Raw genomic sequence first — 16,656 nt, 5'->3', positions numbered from 1 at the left:
GTTCCCTTCCTCGATGGTTGAAGATTCTTGCTTAGTGAGGAGGCAAAGGCTTGGCTACAGAAGCATTTGCTTCTTTACCAGCTGAAGTTAACTCACATTTCACTTTTGAGATGGTGAGGAAATTCTGAAACCAGCTACCTGCATGGATTCTACAGACATGCATAAATTGGATGGAGTAGGTTACCCTGGGAGATATGAACAGCAGATAATTTAATTTACATAGCTTTTCTTGTGGTTTGGAGAGATTTTCTCCAAATACCATTTTCTCCAATGCCTTTTCTTACTAGAAGAGCAGAAACTCAACCCTCAGTGAGGAAACTATTATGAAAACCTCTTTTAGGAGGGAGGTACAAGGAATTATGCCCTCCTGTTCATGGAAATGACCAACATGTTATAGTATATGGATTTAATTAATAACATATTATTTTGGAATATTATTGCAAAATATTGTAAGATAAAACAGTTATTTCAGCCTAACCCACTAAGTGGAAGAACTTGAAGAGTATTTGTTCACAGCAGTCACTTTAAAACATCATTATTTAACATAAGATAAACCAACCCCAAAGTGAACTTACTCTAAAATGCTGAAAAAGTCTGTTATTTCTGAGAATGGTGCTCGCAACCAGTAGGAAATCAGTGCGTCTGAAGGGAGACATTAAAATATATTATGTATCTGTTACAGGGAATTAAACTTGACCCAAAGCTTGTGAAATGTCCAGCTAATTATTCAAACTTAATATTTGTTTGGATTCAGCATTCACAACATTTTACAGCAGTGTAAATTCAATGGCTAATGGACATTTTCTTACCTTCCGAAATGGTTTTCATGATGTGAAGGAAACACATAAGAAGGCTTCTAGTTTCAGCTTGATCCAACTTGTCAAAACGAAGAGTTGATCCGATCAAAGACAAAGGCCTCATGATCTATTAAAATGACAGCAAAGGCCTTTCTTAGCACAGTGATAATTTTCCCACCTCTAGAACCCGTTTCCAACATTTGCACATGTACCTTTTCACACGTGTCAGTTCTCTCACTGTTTTTTTCATTGGTACTTGGGTTAGATTCAAGACTTGCTAAGGAAGCTCTGGAGTCAGCATGGTTTGCTGCAGAGATAGCTATTGATGAAAAGGCTGTAAACGAAAGTCATAGCAAACATGCTAAACTAAAACATTTATGGATACAAAAACTGACAAGAAAAATGGAGAACTTAAAATGCTCCACATGCTGGATTGACACCAGTGCTTTGAACTCTCAAAACTATTGATGAGGATGTTTAGTACTGAAAACATGCAACAAGCTGAAGGAAAATGACTCAGATTGCTGTTATTCATGGCATTACAATGGCCTGTTGCATTCTGTAAGGCCTGACATAAAAATCACACTTCCCTGAATTCTGAAATGTGGTTTGGAAGAAGTGAAAAAAGTATGTTATGCTTCTCTTTTCCCATTAAGCCTGGAAAAACTAAGAATACTTGCCTCAAGGAGACTTAGGGAGTTTTCAGGAGAAACCTTGAAACTATTCTTAAGTCAAGCAGAGACTACAGGAATGAACTTGGGCACAGGGATGTGTGAGAGCCTGAATACTGGTATTGTTCCAAAGCAGGAGAGTAAGTGAAGCAGTGGAAGAAGAGTAGCTTCACAAGAGAATAAAAGTCAATCCAAAAAGACCCAAAGGGAAGAGAAACATTGCATACTATGTTTCCCTGAATACTGTATCAAATGGGTTGATGATATTCTCCATGAATAATAAGCAGAAAGCACAATGGATTGAGATACACAGAAATCTACCCGTGTGCATGTTCTGTCATTTATACCTGCTATAGAGTTCAGAACATCTTTGGAAAAAGATGTGTCCACAGAGTTTGCATGTTTCAATGCTGTTTGGCTTTGAAATCCTCCAGCTGTGCTCAAGTCATCCCTAGATCCCTGTATTTTGAAAGAAACAGAACAAACTCCAGTAAATGGCAGCACACCTGACAGGCTTTACTCAGACACTGAGCCTGAGAAGCTACTTTCAGTTGTTTAGACATGACAGCCTTAAAAGATCAAGGCTTGCCATAAAACACCAATCAGTTACCTTCAGTATGAAACCCCCTCAGCTCCTAACTGAAGTTGTAAAGGACAGACCACGCCTGCATTTCCTTCTTAAACACTAACCCAGCATTAACTGCTGTTAGCCATGATCCCATGGAACAGGCTCATTCACTGGAAGGACTGAAAGATACAACACCCCTGCAGAACTCTGTTGCTCGTTTTTAAAGCAGGCCCATGATGATAACACATCTAACCTTTTAAGAAATAAACAAACATGCTCCTCCACACGTGCTCTTGACACAGACATTTTCTGTAGCAGCAAAACTGTTTTCATGATGTTTCTGTACCCTTTTCCTCCTTTAGCTACTTGTAGGCATTCCCTCAGCCTCCTGGTATAGTTCATCATCCCCCTGTTGTACCTGGGAAACTGGTTGTGGGTTCCTGATGTGAGCCTAGAAAGGCTCTGTGGGCAATGGGCATTGTCCTTTACAACAGTGTCTCCCAGCCACTCACCAAGGGAACTGCCTGGGGACATGGGGACAGAGCCCTCAGTCCCCAGTGTGTGGCACCAGGGGACAGACAGACAGACAGACCCCATGAACTGGCTGGGGCAGCCAACCTCTAACTTTGAGTTTCTCACCCCAGGACCTCTGCCAGTTCATACTCCCAATATGAACTCCACATACTCTGTATGTGCTCTACAAGTAAATTGCACTTATCTTCCTAATTAACCACTCTGGGCCACACGCTGAGTACTGTGTCCAGTTCTGGGCCCCTCAGTTTAGGAAGGAGATTGAGGTCCTGGAGTGGGTCCAAAGGAGGCAACTAGGCTGGTGAAGGGACTCGAGCACAGATCCTATGAGGAGAGGCTGAGGGAGCTGGGGGTGTTGAGGCTGGAGAAGAGGAGGCTCAGGGGAGACCTCATCACTCTCTCCAACTCCCTGAAAGGAGGTTGGAGCCAGGGGGGGGGTCGGTCTCTTTTCCCAGGCAACTCTCAGCAAGACAAGAGGGCAGGGTCTCAAGTTGTGCCAGGGGAGGTTTAGGTTGGAGATGAGAAAGAATTTCTTTCTGGAGAGGGTGATCAGGCATTGGAATGGGCTGCCCAGGGAAGTAGTGGATTCTCCGTGTCTGGAGATCTTTCCAAAGAGCCTGGATGTGGCACTGAGTGCCATGGGCTGGGAACTGCAGTGGGAGTGGATCAAGGGTTGGACTTGATGAGCTCTGAGGTCCCTTCCAACCCAGCCAATTCTATGATTCTATGATTCTATGCAATCAGCACTACATTTTGTTAGCTGGTGTGTGACCAGCAGAAGCTCAGACCTCTTCCCAACAGATTGGCTGGGTCAGAGCTCAGTTTGAATGCTTCAGTGTTCTGAAAAAAAACAAACCCATACATTACCTGATTGGAAGCATTGATATTGAAAAGGAACATATCCTTCATATAGATCCTTGGCATATTGTCCAAAAGCATTCCATAGAGTGGCATGTACAGGTTTGCTATTTGTGCCTGTTTTGCCTAAAAAAAAAAAGACACAACATAATGCTAAAGAAACTGATAAAGATATAGTACTGGCTAAGGAAGTTTCAGGTTTGTTTAGCTGCTGTGTGAACAAAGAGATGAAAAAGAAGAAGTATTTTCCTTACTGGCTCTGTGTATCGATCATCAAATGAATGCTTTGCCATTAAGTTTTTAAGCACAGCCAAAGCCAGGTGCCTGATATCCTGATCTTCTTGCAGGGCAAACCCAACCTCCCGCAGCAGGACTCCAATTAGGAAATGTTTATGGCAAAATTCATTGGTCAGTGTGTACTCTGGAATGTCTTGGAACAGAATGGACAAGAACACTTAAATTAATCTAAAGGTTACGTGCCACCCCCCCTTTTCTTTCCCAAATTTCAAGAACTTTTACTGATTTAATCCACTGCTAACCCTTGATTTCCTGATCTGAGTGCCCCATTCTTCTTCCTCACTTGCTAGAATGGATTAACATGGTATTGTTATTTCTTGAAATCATGTAGGTATTACAATATAAAGACAATTTATATACACATTCCTATAGGAGAACCTCTGATGTTCTACACACAATAAGATCAGTCACTTCTTTGAGGCACAGCTTTTCTAGCTTGTAGAGTTTCAGATTAATTCCACTTTTGGAAATGGTAAATTTTGCCTCAAGTGTGGTCATTTGGCCTACAGCAGCAATAGTCAAAGTAAATCTTAAAGCTCTTGATAAACAATTCCTCTGAAATGTTATGCAGTCACTTTGTTCATACCTGATGTTCGGTATTCCTGTGTTGATTCTGAAGGTGTGATGAGATCTTCATTTTTCATAAAGATGAAATAAAAAGAGGTGAAAATCACGCATTTTTTTTTACTTAAGTGTAAAAATGTTTTTTTGTTTTTTGTTTTTTTTTCAAAAAGAAACAAAACACCAAAGATGACTTAAATTTGAATGAAATGCCTACTGTTAAAGAAAGCTTTGAGAGTCAGAACTGAACTCACTTTCTGGTACTGAAAACAAGCAAAAAGGAGAGAAGGGCAATAGTTAGAGAGAAGTTCCTGCCTTACACTGGAAGATATCTGCCACACTGCAACCTAGAGGACCACATCCCAAGTGAACTCCCCAGAGTCTACAGAAAATGGAGAATGTGAAATTGTGCCTAGGGCTGAAATCCCTGCAACTCTGAAACCAAGAGGAAAATCCCCCAGCACTGGGCTGTGGGTTTCTGTGCCTGATGTGCAGAGAAGACATCTCAAAGAGTTGTTACCTGCTCTTTAAATCTGCCAATAACTCAACTTTGTACAGAAACCCTTTCAGGGTGGCACCTTACCAGGAATGTTTGAAGACTTTATGGGCAGGCAGAGGGGGATGAAATGCTCATGGTGACACACTTCTTGGAGAAAGTCAAACTTGAATTGATGTACAGTCTGAAAATCACAACAGACAATGTCCCAGTTCACATTAAAACAGGGTAAAAATGGTAAGACAGAGCTGCAGTACTATTTACCTCTACCTCAAATTCATACTCACACTCAGCAACGAAACCTGATGGCTTGTTATATGCCAAGCTGCACAAATAATAAACATTTGGGTTTTGTCTATTACCAAACTTCTCACAAAAAAGTTTTTTAATTCTTCTACTACAATTATTTTCTTGAAGCTGTATTGATAAATATAAGCTTGTTCCAAGCCAAATATTAAAGGTAAATTTAAATATACACTGTACTTTTTAATGGTATATTCTGTAGCATGTAATCATAGCAATGTCTCTTCTCCATGTTACATAACTTTGGGATATTATGCCTTTTTTTTTTTTTTTTTCCCCCTTGTTCTCCTTTTCCCTCTTATTTTGGTCAACCAAATACAAAGTGTCAGCCAAAAAAGCCAGACCCCAAACTTACTGCCTGTGGTGAAAACTTTATTAATGTCAGTGAGTTCCAGTTCTGAGGGATCTCAATATTAAATAATTTTACTATTATTTCCTTTATAAATTCCTCTCAATAAGCCATCTCTGACCTTTTGTGGAGCCTTGCAACCACCTCAAGAGTTTATCATTCCCATTATAATTACATGCCACTGAGATATAAAGATAACACATGACATCCAGGAACAAACTTTTATTTCCATCTTCTCAGCACACGGTTCTCTGGGGCAGAAAGCAGTCATCCAGGACTGCTGCATCGACCTAGATCAAACATTTGCCCTAGTTGTAAAGATCTTTTGTTTGCCCTGTGTTTAAGTCTGTCAGTCCTTAAATTGCAGCATTTCTGCTGTTGCTGTCAGGCTAGGATGCCTGGAACTTTCCAGAGCCTAGGGAGTAGTGTATGGTGGGGTATTTTTCCCTGAAATATTTTATTGCACTGTAGCACCTCATCAGGGAGACAGCTGGACATGGAACATGTGGTATAATGGCAAAGAAATGAAGCACCTGAAATCTATTTCCCAAGAGGAACTGTGACATTTTGAGGAAACACAACAATGAACTGAATGCTAATGCAGCATTTCCCCTTTTGAAAAAATATGGCTCAAAACAATCTTTAAATGTCAAAATATGAGATACTGTTTGGGATATTTATGGGAAATTATGGTGCTTCATTCTCAATTATAATGAATGCCAACAGTGAGGTAATAGACTGATATACCCACGAGCTACTCAAGCAGTAATTTACACTTCTAAATTTCCTGAAGGAAGAATTCAGATTGCAGCATCATCCTTGTGACACAGAAATCCTGCAGCATGGTTAAATGACCAACTCCTGCCAGGTGTCTGACTGAAAAGTAAGACAGTGCAAGTGCTTTCTGTCCTTGAGCTTAGAGATTTCTGATTTTTATTTTTTGGCTTTTTTTTTCAAGTGCTGCGAAGCCCATTCCAGTGACACATCTGTCTCAGCTCTGCAGGGATGCTGCTTCCACACCTCTTGGCAGAAGGTCCTGGAGGGATGCTTGGATGCTGGCACTGCATATGCACTCCCTGCCAAAGAGGTTGCTAAGTTCTCTCAGCACACTGCCTAATCTCAGGCTTTTCTACTGGCCATGGGTAGGCTTTTTTAATTAGACATCTGTTTCTGGGGTTGAATGCATTTAGGGAAGTTTGAAATATGGAAACAATTTTCAGATTGCATAATATTATTTACAAAACTACAGACTTCAGGCTATGTCATTAATGCTGAGAGACTCCATTCTACATCTGTTTCAGAGATTAGGTGAAAGACCCAAGTGCAGCATAAAGTTGGTTTCAGTAAAAAGCAAAACAGACCTGCAGTCATCTTACTCATTACCCACAAACGCCCAGATCACCACTAAAAATATTATAAAAAGTTAATAGACAAAAGTTTTGTAAGCTTCCTGGTGAAAGATGAGTCATTCAAAGTTTGAACACATTCTGTTATCTATCATCTTAAATCCTCCAGCGTGGTATCTCCGAAGCCCCATTGTGGAGGAGAAAAAGCCTGTGACTCACATTGATGGATGAAGAGTAAAGGAATCAAGCTGAATAATCTGGGGACCTCTTGCAGTTTGAAATTTATTGTTCAAGCTGTATCACTGACTGTTAGGGGTATTGCAGAAGAAATTCAGGCTGCAGGGAATTTTGCTCAAAGCAAGCACAAAGTAATTTGGAGCAGAATGGCTTTCTTGCAGCATTGACGAGGTAAGGACATACCATTTACTCCAAGTAATTGAGATGTTTCATTCTCATTTGAGTTCACACAATGCTAAGTTTTTCATATGGTCTTAGTTTAATGTCCTCAAAGGAAAGTACTAGCAATTGCTGCTGATATTTATAGACCAAAGAATCAAAGTTTAAATTCAAAGAATTTCTGACTGGTCAGCCTTTTGCATGCTTTGGTCTGAGCAAACTTTGCAGAGTGATCTTGCAGGACTTAGTGAATAGGTGTTTGGACACAGCTAGTTACTCCCAGAAAAGGGGGTAGATGGGTCCAGGAGGTAGATGGGTCAACACCAAGAGGTTTTAATATATATATTTACATTAATTGTAAACAGTAAATATATTACAGCAAATGTTTTCTCTGATTAGAGTTCTGAGTATGGTGAAACCACGGAATAAGTAATTAATAGTTTCAATATAAAAATATTCTGCTAATGTGTCACTCTGGGGAAAAAAAACCAAACAAAAAAATTAAAACTATACCTTGCCATCTCCTGTTCCAAACATACTTATGTAATTGTTGACCAGCTTGAACACAAACCCACGATCCATAAATGTAAAACACCGCTAAGGAAGAAGGAAAAAAGAATTATTGTTTTTTGTTTTATGGCCAAAAAAGCAGTACGTGGCCTCACTTACCTGCCTGTCTGCCTTGTGTCACCTATAAACTTGAATCATTAGTGCAAGTGATGTCAGCCTCAGATCAGGACAAGGAAAACCAGCGAACTGGTCAATGGGGCTTGATTTTTTAACTTGTTTTCAGTAATAGTAAAGTGATCAAACATTTCTTTTTCACTGTGTCTACAGTCTAAAATAACTATCACAGTGTACAGTGCACTAGGAGAAAGCTTATCTAATGAAAGCCATTCATGTACTGCAACACTCAGTTTACTAGAGGTGGTATGTGATGGGAGGTGACCTGAAGATCTCCTTCAATGACTCTTGAGGAATCAATCCAGACACAAGACTCCCTGGTTAGGAGCTACAATATCTCTCTGGTAGCAAAATGCCACTAGATTACTTTACAATGAGAACACTGCTCTTGCTGACTGATGAGGCTAAATTGCCAGAAGGTTCAAGGGTTTTTGAGGGCTTGACATGTTTTCCTTGCAGAGTCAGACTACCAGGTAACAAATGTCATCTTCAATTTCCCCCTTCTCTGGTGTTCCTTAACTCCAAAAAACAAGGAAAGCTCTGAACCTCCTGACACACAGCATTCAAATGAGGCTGCTGCAGTCCCAGCCTGGAGAAAGCAGTATGATACCTTCCAACCCAGCCAATTCTATGATTCTATGTAATTCCTTCTGGCAGACTAGAGGGAAAAAGAAATTAACACTCCGCCATATGCCATATCGTACAAGGCAACACTACCCAGTTGAGCTTCTTCCCAGTTTAGCTGAGTAACACAACCACAGCAGGCAAATCATAGAATCGACTGGGTTGAAAGGGACCTCAGAGATCATCAAGTCCAACCCTTGATCCACTCCCCCCGTGGTTCCCAGCCCATGGCACTCAGTGCCACATCCAGGCTCTTTGGAAAGATCTCCAGACACGGAGAATCCACTACTTCCCTGGGCAGCCCATTCCAATGCCTGATCACCCTCTCCAGAAAGAAATTCTTTCTCATCTCCAACCTAAACCTCCCCTGGCACAACTTGAGACCCTGCCCTCTTGTCTTGCTGAGAGTTGTCTGGGAAAAGAGACCAACCCCCCCCTGGCTCCAACCTCCTTTCAGAGAGTTGTAGAGAGTGATGAGGTCTCCCCTGAGCCTCCTCTTCTCCAGGCTGAACACCTCCAGCTCCCTCAGCCTCTCCTCACAGGATCTGTGCTCAAGTCCCTTCACCAGCCCAGTTGCAATACCTCCACAGCACAACCCCACACACCTCCTGACTAAGCCCCTCCAGCTAAGCTCCTGCCTCAAACCAGCATCATCTTGAAAATGATGTAACACTGGTTAGATACAGCTTCATGGTGGTGTGATACAGCAACTCACTTCCTAATGCTCTGCTTCAATTTGCCATAAAAGATTTGAGCTTGGGTTTTATTGTGTACCGTATACTATGCTCTGTACATCATTAATGTACATCACTCCTTTCACGGAAAGATGTGTGTGTGGTGTGTGTGTCCAGTTTAAATATAGATCAAGTATATGGCCACACAATTTACTGAATAACATTTTTCCTGTGTTGGACAGCTAACTCAATGCTGGGAAAATGAAACTGATGGAGAAAGATTAGGACAAAACCATCAAATGCAACCCCCTTTTAGTGACTTTTCCAAATGGTGCATGTATTTTCTTATAATTGGTAAAAGAAGGGACATTACAGAGTTGAGAAGGGAGATTCACAGAATGGTTTGGGTTGGAAGAGACCTTAAAGATTATATAGTTCCAACCGCCCTGCCATGGCCAGTACACCTCCCACTGGATCAGGTTGCTCAAAGCTCCATACGACCTGGCCTTTAACACTTCAAGTTTACAGTATTTCACACAAGACTTTCAATTTCCATATCCTAGTTTGTAAAAGCTGGTTGTGCATCACTCTGGTTCGGCTGAGGGAATATTAATCCACCCACAGTCATTCAGGCTACAGTATTTAAAGAAAAAATACCAGCTCAACTGTAAGTATGGTTTCATCCCTTACCAAACTTTTTATCCATGTGAATGTAATGTAAAATCTGCAAAAATCTGAAAACCTGGGCTCTTTTGAAGAATAGATATATATGACTCAGAATTGCTTTAATGCAGACTTGCATAAATTTTTTGCATTGTCAAAGATCCAAAGTCATAGAAAAACTGAATAGGCCAAGAATAAATTCAGGAACAGAATCCTCATTCACTCAGAACTGGTTTTATTCTTTTTGCATTAAGTCTGGGGAAAGCAGTGCATATGCTGCAACGACAGAACATCTCACCTTGAGAAACTTGGCAATGCTGTAGTTTGCGTTCCTGGTTTCTTCAAGAGCTTCTCTGTACTTCCAAACCACATGGTCTGCTACGACCATCACAAGTGTATCCAGATCAGTTTGAAAAGAGTCTGGAAACCTCTGAGTTCGAGAAACCTAAGCAAGGAATATATCATCACTTGAGAGTGCACAAGGTTACACATTAAACCAGAAAATACATTCAGGTCAAGAATTAAGACAATAAAACACAGGTCATTCAACATAGAAGAAAAGTATCCCTAAGTGGAATAGATCAATGGATCTATTTTCTGAATATAAAACAAGTCAGAATCTGGTGAAATTTCTAGAGAAACCTTACTCACAGATTCCAGCACAATTTTACTAAGAGCATCTTCAATAATCAGACAGAAAAGAGGACAAAGCACTGATCTCCAGCTACATAAGGTTTGCTCAAAGCAGAGTTTCTAGATCATTTATTTGCTGCTTGCCATAATCAGCAGAAATCAGAGAATTCTCATTCCATTCTAACCCACCCATTAAAAAGCTGATGGAGCTTTAGTTTTGGCCCATCAGTTCTGTGCAAGCAAGAATAGGCTTGAAGCTGGAAGATAATGTTTTTGTAGGTAAAACAAATATTTTCCAAATTATAACAGTGTTTCTTATTTATAAACAGTCCAGAAGCCTGAGTATTTCCCAGGACTGCACATTTTATATTTTTGCTAAGAGACTGACTGTTTATTTAATTGAAATCATATATATACTTACCTTTGTTTTGTTTGTATCAACCAAGTGCTGTGCCATTGATTTTAAGATAACTGCAAAGAAGAACCAGGAATGCTGTTCAAAAAGAAGGAAAAAAAAAAAAAGATTAGGAAAAACTGCTGCCTGGTAAATACTTTACAAAGCATTAGCACTCTGTACAGATGGATTGTATTTCTCAGTAATGCACAATGCTAAACTCTATGTGACAGGTTCATTAATAAGCCTAAGCACCTAAGCATTATTTTAATAACATTGGGTCATGTCCTTGAGAGAGCTGAAACCATCTTGGACACTTTGTCACTTTGGGTCTGTGCAATACAGAGCCAGCAAACACCAATCCTACAAACCTTCTGTTCCTGCTGAACTTCACTGTTTGCAGGTAACTGGCAAAAATATAGGATGCACACAGCCCCAGAGCCCAGAAGCATGGAATAAACTGCCTTGTTACTTCCACCAGATTGGTAATTTGGCTCAGAACAAGATGGTACTTGCTTAAAAGATAAACAGTGCTTCTTCAAATGCCATTTGTCATGGTGAACAGGCACAATCCAGATCAATATCTGTACCCTCAGGAACCCCAGGAGATTCCCGAAACAAATCCACTCAAAAAGCTTACAAATTGCAAAAAAATCCCAAAACAAACAAACCCAAGCAGCAGAAGAAACCCCAACACAAACCAATGGCAAGTACTTTTACGTGGCCCAGGTTTCCTGCAGGCAAGTTTTTCTGCTATTTTCAGTCTATATTTTGCTATGCCAATGGCTCAGCATAGAAAATAAGAACTGGTTCACCCTAAACAGTTGAACTTGATCTTTGCCACTGGGAACTCCTGAGCTGGACTGTCTAGCTCTTATCACATAAGTGACAGGCTCAGTGATGGGGCTTGCACTCTGAATGAATTTCTCAGACCTGGTTTGATCTGAGAAACCTCAGGAATCCTCAAACATTTTCATTTTGGTCGCTGTCAGTCAAAGGAGGCAGCTGAAGTCAGCTATAAATATCCTACTCCCGGATGGATATGTTTGCTGCATCTCCCCAAAACAAAATAAAAATGGATTATCCTAAAAGTCATTGCTCACATCATACCGTGTAAGAATGAGGTTTCTGACTCAGCTAGAGGTGAAAATGGAAAATGTAATTTTATTATGCAAACCATGGCATTCTGAGCAATGTGTTATGATGAGAAACTGTAGGAGGCCTGATAAACTTGTTCTGTTCAATCACTGCAGGATGTGATTTGTGCAAAGCTTATCCAGGCTTTCAGAAGAAGAAGAAGAGAGATGCTATAAGTGAGTTTCAGGTTGAAAGCCAACAGTAAAACTATAAATGTGCTGATTCAAGCTGTCACTCACCTTTAAGACCTGTCTCACTGTTACTTGGTCATTTGACTTGAGAAGACCAGTCATGTTTTTGGTCAGCTCCTCATGAACAGTCCTGTCTTCAAATGACTTGGTCCTGAACACATACTGAAAAAGAAAGGAAAAATACAAATTATCAAACTGTACATTACAACAAATATATATTTAAAAAAAAAAAAATCTCAGCAGAAGTTAAACTATTTAGACACCACTAACAGGTGTCTGTCACTTAACAGCACATTCACCTAAGTTTAATTCCACTAGCAGGAGTGGCACAACACTGCTCCCCTACAAACCCAACACTTGTTGATTTCAGCTTAGCATGAAGCAAGAGGAAATTCTGTTTAAAATCAGTTCTGTGATTTATCTTTTAATAAATAGAAAAATGACTCCTGTGTGTTTCAAGCCATTTCACCAGAGGATGAAAAGAATAACCAAGCAGAGGAAGCACAGAGGTTTTTTCACACAGCTATTCAGGGCCACCTTTGACTCTCTCCTTTCCTCCAGTGGCAAGAGCTGCTCAGAGCTGGTAACACCACTTCAACTTGAAAGGCAATGGAGCACCCCCTGGAGCTGACAGAAGGGAGAAACTACACCCCTTTTAGACAACAAGCCCCCAAAAGAGAGGAATTTATCTATCATGTTGCTCAAACTCATAATTCTAGCATAGGGTTTATACAATATTTTAGTAATTTGGTACTGGGATCCATTGCTTCTTCCCTAAAGCAAGAGCTCTGCCAGTGCATTTGTTGGGATGAAACACTATTTCAGTTCAGCCAGGTATGTAAAAGAGAGGAATAACCCTTGAAAACACCTTATTAATATTCAGCCTTGCTTATAGAGGAGCTGCCAGAAGCTTCTCCCTATGCAGTTTGACACTTCTGGGCCCAGTTATTTAAATGAGTGGCATTTCATACTATTATTGCATCTGAGTGACTCAATTCTCAATTTACCTATTCCTAAAACTGCATTTCTAAAGTAGGTATATATTTCCTTAGGGAGGGATAAAAGAGTCTACTAGTTATTGGCTTTTGACTGTTGATGAAAACAAGAAAACAGGCTAAATGGACTTTTGTTGTGGCCTAATAATCACCTGTTATTTCAAAGATATTTAGCCACACTGGGTGTCTATTGCAATTTGGAAAAGATATGGAGTAGAACAGGTGTTAATACCCATTCAATTAACTACATTTAAATGTCACATTGGTTATTTGTTTCGAAGCAAACAGTTCTCCCACACCTCAGCAGAATTCCTCTGTGCTTAAATCAGAGTACCCAAGACTAATATTTGGGTACTAAAATGCTGAGGTGCATCACCTGTAAACATGTACTTCCATGAGATATGAAAGTAAATCCATACCATGTAACATCAACCATCAGCTGTATTTGAAAAACTCAATTTAATCAAGATAACACTCAAATACATGATAATTTATTCCTTACTGATTTGTCTAGTAAGACTAGAACAAAATTTTCCAGCCCTCCCCCCCACAATTAAAAGGAAAAAATTAAGGCAAGTGAAGGGAAAACAAGTGTAACACCCTTAAATGAGGTTCATTTATCTATTCATTTTTTTGTCGATGCCAGCAACAGCACTTTATGCATTCTTGTACTTACAAACACACTTCTTCATAATATTCTCAGCTTCTATTACCCAAATCAATGAAGTGCTTGCTGGCCAATAGCATACTCAGTAAATGGATATTTGATTGCTACAGACAGCAAGGAGCTCATCTCTACAGAGGCCACTCCTTCAGCTTTTTAATACTGCAGCCTGGACAGAACTCAACTTCATACAGAGAACATAGCCATACATATTCTATATATATCCCCTTTCTTAAAAGCAATACTGGATGAAAAAAGGAACAGTTGCAACAATCTCAACTCCACAAAGTATTTATGTACAATAGCACACACACAGATATAGGACCTTGAAACTAAAATCATAACTTAAGAAAATAATCAGAAGTTTAGCTAAAAAGCTATAGGTCCCTAGGAAATATCTTGCAACCATTAAGAGCACACAGAAGCACATCCTTCATAAAAGGTGTGCATCCTTTTCCACTAAAATGAGGGCAGCCCTTTATGTATATAATACAGGTGGCCAAATATTTCACTTATCACAGTCAAGAGGAATACTGCAAACTGAGAGCAAAGTACATTAAACGTCTCTCACTGCTACCTGCCTAGCTGAAGTTTCATGATCTTTTATATATTCCTCCTCCTCCCCTCCTCTCCAACCCTTTAAGGTAGGAAATTCTGAGTTTAACACCATTCCACAAAGACTGCCACTGAGCCTAAGCTCCTGGAAGCTCAGTGGAAGTCCATTTACACTGGGGTTTGCTCCCAAAAAGTAAACTCTACTCATCAGCCAACTATGGGGGATTTTCCCTGCCACATCCCAGCACCCTTTAAGAATTCACTGCAGCTCCTTCCTCCTGTGGCTGCTCAGCTTGGTATCCTATGGGAAGCAAACAGCACCATGCAGAGGAAACAGGAGCATCCCTTTGTCCTCCCTCCCTCAGGAAGTAAGGCTGTGAGCAGAATGTGGCTTGGTGGTGGAGGAGGACACTCCATGGAGTGTCTCTGCTCTCTGAGATGCCCTTTAAGTCACAGAAGCAAGTTGAAGGTGACACAGGAAACTCATGGCAGATGAGAATGGGCTCAGCCCCTTCTAATGACATTGGTTTACCTAACCAGAATCACCAAGCCTACTTGGTGGCAGAAAGCTATGATGCAAATCCAGAGAAAGCTACAAATGAGTACAGCAACTCAGAGTAAACAGGAAAAAAACCTCACAAAACCCAAACCCCCAAATGCTCACATGAAACAGGTAACACTATAGCAGAAACCATACCGTCACATAAGAATTGATGCAGTTGTCCAGCTGTTCCTCATGGCACTTTGCAACAATGTTAGTAAGAACCCTGTAAGAACAAAACAAAACTCCATGAGGGATGTAATCCAACTGATAAACAACATTTGCAGAAACTGCCCCAGTAGGGATAACCAGTCACTCCCCAGGGCCCCCACTTACACAGACTGTGCTGTTATATATGCATTTGTCCAACAAAATGCACCCAGTTTCCATGATTTTAACTGTACAGACACTGTAACAAAAGAAAACCATCAACTAACTAAAGCTTACGCAGACCTAGGATGACTAGGAGTAGGAAAAAAATGTAGTTATTAATGAAACAGAGTGGCAAGAGCCTCTTCCTCTGCAAATGCTATTTGCCAGGTTCTCTTGGGTCTTGGTAATTCTGTTAAGCTCTGAGAGTTTGCTTATGGTGGCACTGTTAATCAGAGCCAAACACAAGCTTGGGCTCCAAGCTGAGCATGCCCCTCTACTGCACTGTTTGCTCAGAGCCTTGGGCTCAGCCTCAGCCCCAGCACTGATGAACAAAAGGCCAAACACTGCACCCTCTTTACTGTGCTGTGGGGGAGACTGGAAACTCACTGCAGCCACAGATGTAGGTGAGCTTGGTGACCATGGATAAAAACTGCACCCACTCTCACAACCTTCTTCAGCTTCATGAGATTTTCCTCTTGATAACTGGGATATAATTTTTCAAGGTACTTCGTACAGAAAAGACTCTGCAGTTTTATAACCTTATATTTACCTTAAAAGAATGGGGAGGAAACTCTTCATGCTTCTCAAATGTTAAAAATCAGTGAGCTGTATCTATAACTCAGGGGTACACATAACAATGGGATGACTAAAATGGGTTAGTAATATACCTGAGTGTGGTCCACATGCAACAAGTCATTTTGATTAGCTTGGTGATTTCAGTGTTTTCTGCCAATTTATTATTGTTCTCAGAACTTGGTAATTAAGTCAGCATTTTTCATGTCTCTCATTGCTTGCTGTTAGCAGAAGTAAAATTTGTAGCAAAACACAAAAGCTACAACAAAATCAGTTACACCCATTCCTATTCCTTAGCCCTTCCTCTCATTTGAAACTGAAACAAGTTCTGGCAGAGATGAAACACAAATGAGGACATGACTGGGCCCACAGACAAGTAAATAACTCTTGAGACAGTATAAAAGGAATCATGTTTTCTCCCCAACACATAAGCCAATCTATGCTCTCATTCTGCTGTTGTTGCTTTTAATAAGTTCAACACAAGCTGCTTGAAGCTATTCAAAACAAAACACAATGTGTGTCTATATAGGACACATCAATGAATGTCACACACAGCTGATGTGTGTATTCCCCTTGACATCAGCTCTAGCAGCACAAATGTTTCCACACAGACAAGAAAAACATTGAGAAACCTTTTCTTTTTTTTTGTCCAGGTGCACGTACAGTCAAAATATGAATCATGAAAAAAATACTATTCTTCTATTTTTCTATCTAATCACTGCAACTAATTTTTAAACAGCTGCTTCTCTTATAGCATTTCTTTCCCAGTCAGTTACCCAGCAC

General features: G+C 40.3%; 1 protein-coding gene across 3 annotated transcripts in view; it reads right to left on the bottom strand.

Moving 5' to 3' along the window:
* Positions 1-16,656, bottom strand: part of DOCK10 (dedicator of cytokinesis 10) — a 133,058-nt gene that overhangs the window by 27,482 nt on the left and 88,920 nt on the right. For all 3 annotated transcript variants that reach the window (XM_030455934.1, XM_030455932.1, XM_030455933.1), the window contains exons 25-37: positions 15,085-15,154; positions 12,222-12,335; positions 10,873-10,944; positions 10,117-10,263; positions 7,687-7,770; positions 4,867-4,963; positions 4,309-4,353; positions 3,680-3,855; positions 3,435-3,551; positions 1,816-1,927; positions 1,010-1,131; positions 810-924; positions 576-642 (exon numbers count right to left, since the gene is read on the bottom strand). In XM_030455934.1, coding sequence (XP_030311794.1) covers positions 576-642; positions 810-924; positions 1,010-1,131; positions 1,816-1,927; positions 3,435-3,551; positions 3,680-3,855; positions 4,309-4,353; positions 4,867-4,963; positions 7,687-7,770; positions 10,117-10,263; positions 10,873-10,944; positions 12,222-12,335; positions 15,085-15,154 — 1,338 coding nt within the window. The remainder of the gene's footprint in view (positions 1-575; positions 643-809; positions 925-1,009; positions 1,132-1,815; positions 1,928-3,434; positions 3,552-3,679; positions 3,856-4,308; positions 4,354-4,866; positions 4,964-7,686; positions 7,771-10,116; positions 10,264-10,872; positions 10,945-12,221; positions 12,336-15,084; positions 15,155-16,656) is intronic.

This window comes from Calypte anna, chromosome 9 (assembly GCF_003957555.1).
Source record: "Calypte anna isolate BGI_N300 chromosome 9, bCalAnn1_v1.p, whole genome shotgun sequence".
NCBI lineage: Eukaryota > Metazoa > Chordata > Aves > Apodiformes > Trochilidae > Calypte > Calypte anna.
This window is presented reverse-complemented; position numbering and strand designations above follow the sequence as displayed.